This window comes from Scylla paramamosain, chromosome 40 (genome assembly GCF_035594125.1).
Source record: "Scylla paramamosain isolate STU-SP2022 chromosome 40, ASM3559412v1, whole genome shotgun sequence".
NCBI classification, from domain to species: domain Eukaryota; kingdom Metazoa; phylum Arthropoda; class Malacostraca; order Decapoda; family Portunidae; genus Scylla; species Scylla paramamosain.
Genome location: NC_087190.1, coordinates 4,172,660 through 4,186,972, shown reverse-complemented (window position 1 = coordinate 4,186,972; position 14,313 = coordinate 4,172,660). Strand labels below are relative to the sequence as shown.

Here is a 14,313-nt window from a genome sequence, read left to right as displayed (position 1 = left end):
GAAGCATCTTCTAGTTCCAGGCGTTTCTTTGTAAACACGTTCACTAAATGTCTGCGGTGTTGCCCCACAGTATATCTCTCAGTTCACTCGAACAATTCTCTGCTGTCCAGTTGTTGACTTAGCGCTAAAAATGAGATGGTTGGTATATTAATGTTTTAACTTTTTAGTTTGACTTAAAGTGAGGGCGTACTGATCCCACTGATCCAGACCACTGTGTCTTGCATTGTTCGTTTCGTACCCAAGACACTTACCCCACTGACCCAGATATATCACTTTGTTCGTTACGTGTCAAAGACACTGACCTCACTGACCCAGACTTCTGGCATTGTTCTTTACGTGCCCAAGACACTGACCCCACTGACCCAGGCTCCAAGACCTGGCGTTGTTCGTTATGTGTCTTCCTCACTTGCCGCCATGTCCTCCCAGTGCAAAGATAAAGTTCTGCCTAATGCTGATAAAATAAATAAAATAAGAACAGTTAACCTAAAAGGTAATCTATAATGGGATTAGAAGACCAGCCTTTTCCACAAACATAAGGACCTCATGTCATGGGGGAAGAGTATCAGCGACATCTGGAAGGTCCCATCCTCATCGCGAGAACGGAAAAGATATCGCTCCCGCAGCTCCACCAGACCAGGACACTCCACTAAAGAGTGTCGCACTGTGAGGGGAACTAAACAGTCATTACAAACTGAATGGGTTTCCCGGGAATGAGTGAGACGTGTGTGACCCATCCGGAAACATGATGGGAGACTATACAGGGTATCCCGCGAGTTAAAGTAGATACTTTGGGATTTGACAGCGTAATTCTAAGTCGAAAGTACTCTTCTTTGAGAGAGTAGTTTAATTCTTGAAAGGTTGGAGGTCAATGAAAATACGTGGAAAATTTCGGAGTAGTATCATCAACGTTGGAGTGGATAGTGGATTATCATTATCATTAATGAATAATAGGAAGAAAGTGGGTAACAGGACAAAACTGAGGAACGTCACTATTAATAGACTTCTACCATAGACGTCTACCACAGCAGCAATAGAACGGTCAAAAAGGAAACTTGAAATGAAGTTACAGATAAGGATAGAAGCTGTAGAAGTTTAGTTTGGAAATTAAAGTTTTGTGCCAGACTTTATCAAATGCTTTTGATAGGAAATGTTTCATCAAATTCCCTTACAGAAGATGACCAAGACTCGGTAAGACTCAGAAAGCAAGATCACCAGTAGAGCTGTCACATCGGAACCCATGCCAGCGATCAAATATAAAATAGCAAATGCAGTTTAATATCAACAAATGCAAAGTACTTAGCGTAGGTAGAGGAAAACCACACAGTAGGTACACAATAAACAATGAAGCTCTTTTAGGTTCTGGGTACGAAAAGGATTTAGAAGTTATAGTTAGCTCCGAATTCCATCTAAGAAAGCAATGCATTGAGGCCAGAAATATGGTAATAGGATTAATTTTTTAGGAATGTTAAAAACATAAGTCCCGAAGTAATATAAGTTATATTTGGCGCCGGTCAGACCTCATCTAGACTATGCAGTTCAGTTCTGGTCCCCATATTACAGGAAGGATATGTCTTTTAGAATCAGTACAAAGTAGAATGACTAAAAGGATGCAGTGAATGAGGGGTATTCCTTACGAAGCGAGATTGAAGCTGTTAAATTTACATTCTTTAGAGAGACTTAGGTTAAGAGGGGACCTGATAGAAGTCTTAAAGTGGTATAAGGGTTATAACAAGGGCCACGTAAGCAAATTTTTTAGGATCAGTCACCAGGATAGAACAAGAAATAACGGTTTCAGGCTTTAAAAAAAAAAAAAAAAAAAAAAAAAAAAAAAGTTTAAAAAAGAGATAGGAAGAAATTGGTTCTCAAACAGAGTACTAGGTGAATGGAACGGACTCAGTAATTAGGTTGTTAGTGCTGAGTCATAAGGGAGCTTTAAGAGAAGATTAGACATTCATGAATGGTGATGATAGGTGGAAATATGTAGGTATATTCCATACAGGAATATACCTGCAGCTTGCAGCTTCCCTTATTTCTTTTTTTTTTTTTTTTTTTATAATCCTCTATGCTTCCTTCTTTTCCTTTTTGTCTTTAGATAGATCATCCTTCCTTTTGCCGTTTCTTTTCTTTAAAGATATTTATTTTTCTGTACATCGACATTGCAACACTTTTTTTCTTGAAGTCTGGCAGACATTCTAGAAACTGCAAGCTCTTTTTTTTTTATTGTTTTCTCAAACTTTTCTATTAAGCATAATATTGTATCTCAATTTACAATTAAGCTCCTCCATTTTTTTGTAACCTAGCACATGTAGGCAATTTCCTACAAACAGATTTGTACTCATTAAGAACCGAAGTGTTTTGAGAAACCTGTCACATTCCCTTAAAATTCCTCTCATGTACCCGAATTTGAGATTCCCTGGCCAACCGGTGCATCCGAATGATTTTTATGTAGTAACAAACAGCAGCTATAGAAATAAGACGTGTCCATGTAAAAAATAAATTAATTAATTAATTAGTTAATTAAAAAATAAGGTCTAAGGTTATAATTTTGTTCTTGGTTATTAAAGTTTTATAATTGTGTTAAGTTAGCAATATGGGCAGGTGGAAAATGCTTACAATGATGCAAGGCACTACAAAAAAAGAGTAAGTAACAATTTAAGTGGCTTTCTTGAGTCGACAGTGCTTGTTACTGTTGGTGGTGTTAGTGTTCACTGGCAAACATGCGAAAATCTGCGTTTGAAATTCACGAGAAAACGATGAAACACCAGAAAGATGTGGAGTCTTTTGCAAGTTCTCGTAAGATTAAATATACATTCAGAAAGAAAACTGTAGACCCCAATAAGGAGCTAAAAGAATTTGAATTTAATATAGCTTACCACTGCAGTGTCCGGTCAGCGATTCATCAAACAGACCTGATATCTGAGTAAGGGAAAGGAAGTGTACTGGAAAATGTTAGACTGCATAGGAGAAAGTGTATGTGCTTGATAAAGAGTGTGGTTTGTGGCATTATTTTAATTGTTGGATGATATTTGTGGTGCAAAATATTCACCACTGATTGACGAGTCCACAGATGTTAGTGTGACGAAACATTTATGTTTGTGTGACAAGTATTTTTCCAAGAACAAACAGTTCAGTCTGCTTTCTTAGGTATTATACCTGTTGTCTCAACGACTGGCCAGAGTTTGTTTGATACAATTAGCAATGTTCTTAAATTAAACAATGTTATTATAAATGACTGCATTGGTTTGGGATCGGATAGTGCAAATAACCTAACTGGCGAGCACAATTCTGTCTTTTCAAGATTCAGATATATCTATCCAGAAATCAAATTAATTAAACGCACATGTCACAGTCTGGCCTTGTGTACTGAAAAGGCCTTTAACTCTTTACCATCTAAGCAGAGCTACATGATAAGTGAAATACCACACTGGTTCAGTGTAAGCTCGTTACGCAAAGATTACAAGAACATCTATGGACCTATGAACAATAGTAACAGAAATCATGAGCAGCTCGGCACCCCAAGTAAAACACGTAGGCTTGTAAGAGGAAAGTGCATTTATCAGATTTTAACTGAATGGGAAGAACTGAAGGCATATTTTTCCTCAGTGGTTGACAAATCTATACCTGCCAGACTACTGAAAGAAATGCTTCTTGATGAAAGTAACAAACTTTACCTAACAGTTGCCTGCCCTATCATCCAAAATTTTGAAACTCTTAACACTGCTTTTCAAGCTTGAAATCCAAATCCCACGAAATTATTTGCAGAACTGGAGGAACTACGGAACTTTTTGCTCCATAAAGTTTACAGAGATTACCGTCAGCGGCAGCTGGCCCTGGTTACTCAGCGATGAGAAACAAATTTGATTATGACCTGAAATCTAGCACCATCAATTCTGAAAGGAGAGCAGCAATTAAGCAGAGCTGTTGTAACCTCTTGCACGAGACCATAAACCAGATTGATAAACAGAAGCTGAAACAGAAGATGAAACAGATAAACAGAGCTGAAACAGAAGATGTCCAGTAGGCCTAAATGAAAAGGAAAGTGGAGAGGATTGACAAGAAGAGGAAGATGGGAATCCGAAGCCAGCTTAAAACTTGACCTTTCGTGACTTCCGAGAAGCAAATTCGTCTTTTACATCGTCATATGACAATTCCCTTGACAATTCATGGTTTACACTGATGATGGACAAGTGTTCCTTTGATATTGTGGATCGCAAATATGTTTATATTATATCAACGACCACTCCCCCAATCCCGCCGGTCGCTACCGTCTGGTGAAGCCCCGGCCAGTTGCCTCGTCACGTCACCCGTCTTGCCCACGTTCGCTTCGTTGTGAGGCTCCACGAGGTCCCGGACCGAGGAGATGGCCGAGTTGCCCAGACTAGGAGTTGACAGTTTACACTAGGCTTTCTCTCCATCCTCACCCTGGTGGTTAGACAAGAGTGGTCCATCTAAGCTAATCGAGTGCAAGCACCGGGCGTTTTTTTTTTTTTTTTTTTTTTTTTTCTCTCTTGTTTTTTGTCTCTCTCAATGGGGAGTTTGGTAAACTAGAGAGTGTCACCAGGCGTAAGCAGTAGACATGTCCCTTTCTCACACATAGGCGCAATATCAAATATGCCTACAGTGTCATTCTATATACATAAAGATGCAATGAACTTATATAATATACTTTCTTACACAATTCCTTATAAGAAGTACCACAGGTAAAATCGACCTGTATTCATGAACGAAAGTGTTTCAGTTGATTTTCTAGTGAATTAGCATTTACATTTATTTGTCATCTCGGGATTTCCAAAACAGTACACTATTGATAGGAAGCGTAATAATGTAGACGACAGTAAAAAATGAAGACAAAGCTCCAGATTATATAGATGAACTTGGTAGTATATGGAAACAACAATTTTAATTGAAATTAAGCAACTCGAGTCCTGGCGAGAGTAATGCTGTATATCTAACCAAAAGAAACATCTAACTGGCCCGCCTTAGTTAAAATTAATAAACACGTAGTTAGACAGACACTTAATTCCTGCTGCAGTGTCCATGCCACCACTCCATGAACTAGTGGTTTCCTTATTTCTCTCCCGTTACGCCAGAGCAATCCCGAGAGATGTTTGTTTTGGTGTTCGATTACTTTCCCATGCCGGTCGCTTCCTGAAAGAGATGCTAAAATCCCCACGAAAATAACAATATCCATACATTATGATGTTATCGAGTATGTTAATGTCATACTATATATATATATATATATATATATATATATATATATATATATATATATATATATATATATATATATATATATATATATATATATATATATATATATATATTTATTTATGTTTCATTGTCCAAATCAATAGATTTTAGATTTATAACATGCCATATTTAAAATAATGATAACAGTATTACTAAATCTTCACGAAAAATTTGTTTTGACGAACTTCTCCCAAAATTATCTATACAAGATATTTAAAAGTCGATGCAGAATTTGGAAAGTATAATAATGATCAGTGTTCTCTGCATCCGTATGCACATGGGATTTACAATAGCAATATTTTAGCTCATGTCACTAGGCGCATTAGTTCCGAAAACTCCCCATCGTGTAACATGGACTTGGACTCACGTAACTTTTTTTTTTTTCTTTTCTATGTAAACCTTTGCTTCCGTCCTCCACGCGTTTTCTCCCCCATTAGGTAGGATCTTAGGCTTTTGTTTATGTTAGATCTAAGTGTTATTTTAGTTTGTAAGCTGCACGGGTTTGTTATATTTTCACTATAATTTTTATGTTTATTGTAAAGTTATAAGCTATATTGTCATTTATTATCTTTAATACTGATCTAAGTGCTACGTAATCGTAACAATTAGTTTTAATTGGGGAAAAAAAAAAATCCGTTCTGCTGCTGCCACCGTTACAGAAGTTCCACTGATCTGTATGGCCAAATTATCCAATAACCTGTTCCCTCCTCCCGCCTCGAAATCACTCTTTGTGTATTATCAGTCACAAGGAGGCTTTGCGAGCATCGCTTGAAGAGGTTGAGTGACAGAAAAACGAACTAATGGCGCTTCTTGACGAAGAACGGTCCAAGACCGCCTCTTCGCCAACTTCTTCGTTTATTTCATGCTTAATTAGATTCATGTTATTAATTACATCCATAGTGACAATAGAATTAGATAAGACTTCCTAGGCGTCATATGAAAAATCATACCTTGTAAGATTCTCTCTCTCTCTCTCTCTCTCTCTCTCTCTCTCTCTCTCTCTCTCTCTCTCTCTCTCTCTCTCTCTCTCTCTCCATGTGATAAAAAAAAAAAAAAAAGTGTTCACTTGTCCCGGGCAAGGCAGTCACAACCCGCCACCAGCCACAGGAACGGGGTCCTCATTATTCTTCAGCTCAGCTATTATTTATAGTTTTTTTCCTCTCTTTTTTTTTTTTTCAAACAACCGTTATTTAATGGCTTTCTATTTCATTTTTAGAATATACAATTGCATTGTATATATTGTATATATATGTTTATTTTTTTTCGATTTTTTGCTGAACATAGTGTATATCACTATATCCCATAAAATATTTTCCATCATTTCAGTACATGTAAAATGCATTAAATCTCTAGTTTTCAAAATATGTGTGATTTGCATTAGTACCAACACAATAATGAACACCCTCTCGCATGGAGAAACAGAAGAGAGCGTCTGCTAATAACTTGACGGGAAGCGCCTTCTCTAAAAGACTACCAAGAAAGAGGAAGAGATAGATTGATAATTGTTAGAGCTACCCACAAGTTCGGAAATACTTCAGTAAGTTTCTTTTCATGCAGGAAAGTGAGAAAATCAATTGCTGTTATTTCACTGGAAAGCAAATCTGGAACACTGCAGCTCCATGACCAGTTCCTTCCTGTCAATGTTGTCAATGAGTGTCTTTCATGAGAAAGTGTTTTACTGAGGGTTTGGCAGTGATTGACGATGTCTATTTCTGGCATATTCTTAAACTTTAACAACACATTGAACTTTCCACTGACCTCTCCCAAGATCTTGAACCCCTCATTAAGAGAAAATCGCAGTGACCACGACCACAATGAAGAATGTGGTCTCCATCCTCTTGAGTGCATCGCTGACAGTTTCATCAGTACACTCATAACTAAAGTGAGGCTTCTTACTTCTTACTCTCTTTTCTTTCAACACAGTTTCTACGTTCATCTCCTCGCATATTTCTTTAGCAATATTCAGCGCATCAACAAAACTAACTCTGTAGTTGACAATATTATCTCTGGTGTTTTTAAGCATATCAACAGCGACATGAAGCTACACTTTAGTTGATTGCAATAGTTTGCTCACATGCTGGATTTTGCTGAGTATATCACGCCACACAACTGAGCAAATGATGAAACAGGATGATCCCACTTTCCCTCCCAGCGACTAAGCCTGAACTTTGATAACAAGGTCAGTTGCAGATCCTCTGATCTCCAAAAAGTGCCTTCCTGATTTGTGTATTTTAATATGTAATTGCCTCCCCGCTTTTCACTCTGCTTTCCCATCCGATATCTGACCCCGATTCCAGAGTTATATTGACATGATATATAAAAAATAAATAAATAAATAAATAAATAGATAAATAAATAAAAAATGCCATCCTTGAGGACAGGCTGAAAACAATGTGAATACTTTTGTTAAACAACCAAAGTAGCAAATAGCATCTAGAGCTTTTGCCAGCATCAGCTAAAATTTAATTTAAAGTATGGACACCATGTGGAACAAATAAGGCCCGCTAATTTTGTTGAAGAAATCTGGCTTGAACTCCTTTGGTATTTCCTTTAATGTTGGCACCATTGTCGTATCCCCGATTCGTACGTACGTAGATGTGTGTCGTTTTCATTTAATAAACACTAACTTTGGCGACGGAAGTACAGGTGTGTTAGTGTTAAAAAAAAAAAAAATGCAAGTTCTGCGTGAATCGGCTACCGCAGCGCCAGGGTTCTCAACTTTTTATTTTTTTTATTTTTTTTTTTTTCATTTCTTTCTTGTGCCATATGACCTTAGTAGTCTGGCAAATCCCTCCGTTTTAATTACTTATCCCTTCCTTATATCTTCTGTGATCCACGGTGCTCCTTCATTTCCTTTTTTGCCTTTAAAGTCTCGGCTGCTTTTTGTTTTAGTATATTATTTAGTTCCTCAATGTCGCTCGCATTATCAATGGTAACTTCTAGTATAATATAGTAAATATGAAGTCCACATATTTAATATATTATACTAGAAATTACCATTGACAATAATAGCGTTTGTTATTTTTTTCCAGTACTTATGCCAATGGTTAATTAGCACAGCGTGATTGTGGAAATAAGTAAGAAAATCTCAAACTGTAAACTAGGTGTTGGGAAGAGTTATTGCAAGACGAATAATTTACGTTTGTCCTTTTCTGTCTTTTTCGTAACAGGTTTGTTCCACTTACTACTCATACGGCTGGCAACCCTGGCTGTGCGGCGCGTTGGTAGGAGTCAGTGGCAAGCTAGTCAATGATTGAGATAGACTTGGAGAATCGTGTAGAAGCGATAACATAGCGAGCGATACTTGTGGTATACCTACAAGTGGAATAACAAGTGTTGCGCCTTACTATATTAATTATTAGTTTTTGGCGGGAGGCCATAATTGGGCGGATCTACATATCGTTTGAGAGGGTGAGTCGCCTTGTAACTTGTGACTCCTGCTGTATGTGAGCGGTCACTCCATGTGTAGGTAAGTTTGTCTCAAGTTTGTCTCGGCGTCCATTGTGCCTTTGTACATGTAACGCTCTTATATATTTCTTTTAATTTTTCTCAAAGTTCCCCAATAATGATTGGTTTTCTTTGAAACTTACGGTAGGATTTAGAGAACGAAAGGCTAAGAATTTATTTGTTAATTCAAGTATTGTGCCAATAGATATAATCTATCTATTGTCTTATGTTAGCGCTTTATTTATGAGTATATATATATATATATATATATATATATATATATATATATATATATATATATATATATATATATATATATATATATATATATATATATATATATATATATATATATATATATATATATAATGTTAGATCATTTGTGTACTCGGAAACATTCTGATGAAAATTTGATTACTTGTTGCGTCAGCGGGTTGGTGAGAGCTCAGTAGTGTGATATGCAGACTTATAAAATTCAGAGTAGCATCTCTTGGCTATGGTCCATTTAAGCCAATTTAAGGAGACAGCAGATTTACTTACCTGTCTAGCTAACATTTCTTTTTTCTTTTTTTAACTCACGGTTCAGTTGAAATTCTTTGTTGTTTTAAGTAACGCATGTGAAATGTTAACTTCCAATATTGCATGGTTGGGAACGATAATTTACTAATTTCGGTGGTTAATTTGAGAAATTGCACATGTATCTTTTGTCGTAAGGTTTATCTTGTTGAATGATATAGGAAATCGAGTGAGATGAAGCAGTAAAATCAGGTGGTCAGTGTGGGAGAGTGGATACAAAAAATCGGGGTATATTTGTTGTGGCAACTTGGGTCCCGGGGAGAGCTTCACAGTAGCCACAGAGGTCATTCGCGTTTTCTTTCTCGGAGCTACAGGTGAGTGCTCGGGTGAACTCTGAAACTCGGATTTAACTATTGGTGAATTTTAAGGGCATCTGTGTTCACCTTCATTACTTGATATCTCTAGTGAAGGTGTAGTGACTGTATTGCCCAACATTAGCAGTATTAGCAATATGTACTGATTCCCATCGTCTTCTCTCTCGGGGCTACAGGAGTCCATGTGGCCTCGTGGCGTGGAGTGTCTGGGAAAGCATTATTAATTTCTTGTTTTATAGTTAATAGTAAGGTGAGTTAGGACTAATTGCTAGGAAAGTACCTTGCAAAGCGGTATCCAACTCAGTGTAAATTAACTGGTGGGATACAGTTATCCAGGGAACGGATCGCTAGTGATTAGTGGATGCAAATGACGAACAGGTGCATGTTCCAGAGTCCGTGTCTCAGACTGGTTTGTTAAGAGATTTAATCAACCGATGGATTGTGAAAGTGATAAATTCTAGATACATGCTGCAATAAGTCCACCCAAGGAAAAAATTGCCATTGTTATTTTATTTCGGTTTAATTAGTTTAGGGTTATATATATATATATATATATATATATATATATATATATATATATATATATATATATATATATATATATATATATATATATATATGGATCACCTGAAGATCCGCCACCCCAGCCGCACTCGGGGTGGCAGATCTTCAGGTGAGACAATCTGGGGTGGCGGATCTTCAGGTGATCCCATACTTTTAATGAAGTAAACTTTTTTCTGCATTTTTTATATCCACTCAGTTTTTTAATGCGTTCATGTTAGGTTAGGTTAGACTAACCTAACCTAACCTAACCTAACCTAACCTAACCTAATCTAACCAAGTGAGAGAGTCTGGGGTGGCGGATCTTCAGGTGAGACAATCTGTCTGAGCTCACATCTGTGCTTGTCTGGCGTTAGAGGACTGTACGAGTATAATATTTGAGCCAGATTACAGCTGTAGAGTTTCTTCCGAGATTTCCACAGTGTTTGGAGAGGGAAATCTGTCTTCTGGAAAATTGTAGATAGGCCAGAGTATTCTTATTGGGTGGAGGTAGTTTTCTTACTGAGGTTGGAAGCCCAGTGGGGCATTATATCTCAATACTTGGATTGCTGTGTTGTCTGTGCTTCCTAGCATTTGGCTGATTAATTCCTTCTCAGCTTCCCTGTTGGTGGGTTGAATATGGTGTCGACCTACTGAGACTGGATAGTTGTTGGCGACCAGTAGGTGCCTGGATTTGCTTTGTTTGGGCCCGGTAATAGACTAGGAGCTAATCTAAGCATACCCGAATGCTGACCCGATTGTAATGGCAGTTGTGAGGGGGGCTAGTATCTGATTGTAACAATATATATTCATATATATGGTCAACCAGATAAACAGAATATCTTTTTGATCTCATTCAACTGTTAGTATACACTTTTATAGTCGACTATACACCAGTTTATAACCAGCAATCAGAGAAAAAAAAAGGTCAAATGCAGAAAAATATTGGGGAATTTGAAGCTGAGTTTTGCAATGCGTACGATGCAATGCAATGCATACATACTGATGGGGCATCTAATTGATTTTTTTTTTTTTTATGTCCAGTTTCCCCATGGTCTGACCATATCATGGGTTTCCTTTTTTAAGGGAAATTTGATATCTGAAAGGAAATCTATCACATTTAAACGAAATTCACAATACAAAGAGAGAGAGAGAGAGAGAGAGAGATATGGGGGGGGGGGCAAGCTTGACTGACTGACAGGCAGCCTGTCAGATTTTTCTCAAATTCTAATGATTTATAGGCAAGTATAGATCTCTGATAGAAATAAATTTACATTAAATGTATATTATATATGTAAAGACAGAGAGAGAGAGAGAGAGAGAGAGAGAGAGAGAGAGAGAGAGAGAGAGAGAGAGAGAGAGAGAGAGAGAGAAAGGTGGTGTCTGGGTGAGTGAGGTTATCAGCGACACATAGGCTCTAATATGATAGTTGACCAAGTACAAGATTTGGTAGAGCCGCAAGCCAGGGAATCCCCGGAAAGGACAACGCCTAAACGCTCAATTCAAAACGGTCAGACCATAGTCTGTTAGGGATAGGATGGTGCTTCTTGACGAAGGACTTTTGATTTGGCATTCGGAAACCCCCAAGTGATGCCCTTCTCACCCTCTGACTGTGGCCAGGATTCAAACCTGTGCGCCTGAGGATCTCTCGCCCCCGAAGAGCGTGTGGTCCCACTATACCATGGTGGCCTCACTTGATATGATGCAGATTATTTATTCAGTTTTTTCTCACCTTGTTTTTGAAAGCCTTCACAACATACTCTGAAAGGGAAGCTCCAGCGCTGGTGACGAGTTTCAGGGAGGATAGATCATGTTCTTGGCCAACTGGTGATTCTACAATCATTTTCAGATGGTGTGGTGTAAAGATTGCCATAGTCACCTGCGGGAAAATCATTTCACATTTAATAATCAAAGTATCAAGGATTTTGTATATATATATATATATATATATATATATATATATATATATATATATATATATATATATATATATATATATATATATATATATATATATATATATATATATATATATATATATATATATATATAGCCTCAACCTTTCTGTCTACAAAACCGAGTATCTTGGTCAAACTTTTGCAAAGAACTCAACACAGTATGATTCCAGGTTTATCCCTACTTCACCACCACTTTTGACTTTTTCGTACCCGACATCAAGATTTTTCGGAGTAATTTTTTTCTTTGCATCTCTTCTCTTAACCATCGGAAGGTTGTTGGACCTGACAGTAAACCCTGCCAGTAAATAAGCTTTGATTTCTGAGCTCCCGTCCTAGAATTTCTATCTCCCTCTCTGCTCTTTCACCGTAAATTTTCATTCTGGTCATTCTATTGTAGCACTGCTAGAGAGATGGCCACTGTTCTTCTCAGCCTACTAACGGTGGTGTTCCAAAAGGTTCTATCCCATCATCATCTCTTTACCTACTATTCATCGATTATCTTAATTATATTCATACCCCTTTCTACTGTTATATGAATGCTAATAACTCAACCTTGCATCTTTCTACGTCATTTCTGAAACATCTAACTCTTCAGGAATTCGAAAATTCACGAATTAACGTCACACGACACAAGATATATATATATATATATATATATATATATATATATATATATATATATATATATATATATATATATATATATATATATATATATATATATATATATATATATATATATATATATATATATATATATTTATTTATTTATTTATTTATTTATTTATTTTTATTATTTTTTTATTTATTTATTTTTTTTTTTTCCAGAAAGAGTCAGAAGTTTCGTTTAACGACTCAAAGGTCAGTTCCTTCACCTATCCACTCGACACAGTATTTAGACAAACATAACTAGATAAATCAGTCACAGCATGACTTCAAGAAGAAGTGTTGCCTGACGAACTTGTTAAGTTTTTACAGTAAAGTGTACGAGGCAAACAGATAATGGTGATAGGTATGACATCTTATATTTGGACTTGAATAAAGCGCTTGACAAGGTACCCCATTAAAGGCTCCTGAGAAAGGTTAGGGCACACGGGATATATGGAAAGGTATTAGGCTGGATAAGATCATGGCTAAGCGACAGGCAACAGGGAGTTGTAATAAACGGGTCTAAATCCGAGTGGGATCATGTGATTAGCGGGGTTCCACAGGGATCAGTATTAGAGACATTATTGTTTTTAATATATATCAATGACTAAGACATCGGAATTAGTAGTGATGTTAGTAAATTTGCGGGTAGATTGATTATGCCAGAATCGGACACCATCGCCTTGCAGGCAGATTTAGATAGGATGAACGAATGGACGGACAGATGGCGAATGCAATTTAATATCAACACATGCAAAGTACTTAGCGTAGGTAGAGGAAACCCACACAACAGGTACGCAATAAACAAAGAAACTCTGGTAGGTTCAGAGTACGAAAAAGATTTAGGAGTTATAGTTAGTTCTGAATTCCGTCTAAGAAAGCAATGCATAGAGGCCAGAAACAGGGCAAATAGGGTATTATGATTAATTTTTAGGAGCGTTAAAAGTAAAAGGCCTGAAGTAATATTAAAGTTATATTTGGCGCTGGTCAGACCTCTACGTTGTGTAGTTCTGGTCCCCACATTACAGGAAAAATATAGGTTTATTAGAATCAGTACAGAGGAGAATGACTAAAAGGATACAAGGGATGAGGAGTATTCCTTACGAAGCGAGATTGAAGCTGTTAGATTTACGTTCTTTAGAGAGACGTAGGTAAAGAGGGGACCTGATAGAAGTCTTTAAGTGGTATAAGGGTAATAACAAGGGGGACGTAAGCAAAATTCTTAGGATCAGCAACCAGGGCAGAACAAGAAATAATGAGTTCAAGTTTTAAAAATTTTGGTTTAAGAAAGAGATAGGAAGAAAATGGTTCTCGGATAGAGTGATAGATGAACGGAACGGACTCAGTTATCAAGTTGTTAGTGCTAAGACATTAGGGAGCCTTAAGAGAAGATTAGACGGATTAATGAATGGGGATGATAGGTAGAAATAGGTAGGTACATTTCAGACAGGGATGCCACGTATAAACCTGATGGCTTCATGCAGCTTCCCTTATTTCTTATGTTCTTATGTTCTTGTGACACAATCTTCCAGACAACTTTATCCTCTTCTTCGATAGCATTCAGCTTTCCACCGCTT

General features: G+C 37.1%; 1 protein-coding gene across 6 annotated transcripts in view; it reads right to left on the bottom strand.

Annotated features, from left to right (window-relative positions):
- The window catches only part of LOC135092728 (uncharacterized), a 156,072-nt gene that overhangs the window by 100,123 nt on the left and 41,636 nt on the right, over positions 1 to 14,313 (bottom strand). For 5 of the 6 annotated variants that reach the window (XM_063991368.1, XM_063991373.1, XM_063991369.1 and 2 more), the window contains one exon: positions 11,863 to 12,009. The exons of the other annotated variant lie outside the window; for it this stretch is intronic. In XM_063991368.1, coding sequence (XP_063847438.1) covers positions 11,863 to 12,009 — 147 coding nt within the window. The remainder of the gene's footprint in view (positions 1 to 11,862; positions 12,010 to 14,313) is intronic. 6 annotated transcript variants of the gene reach the window in all.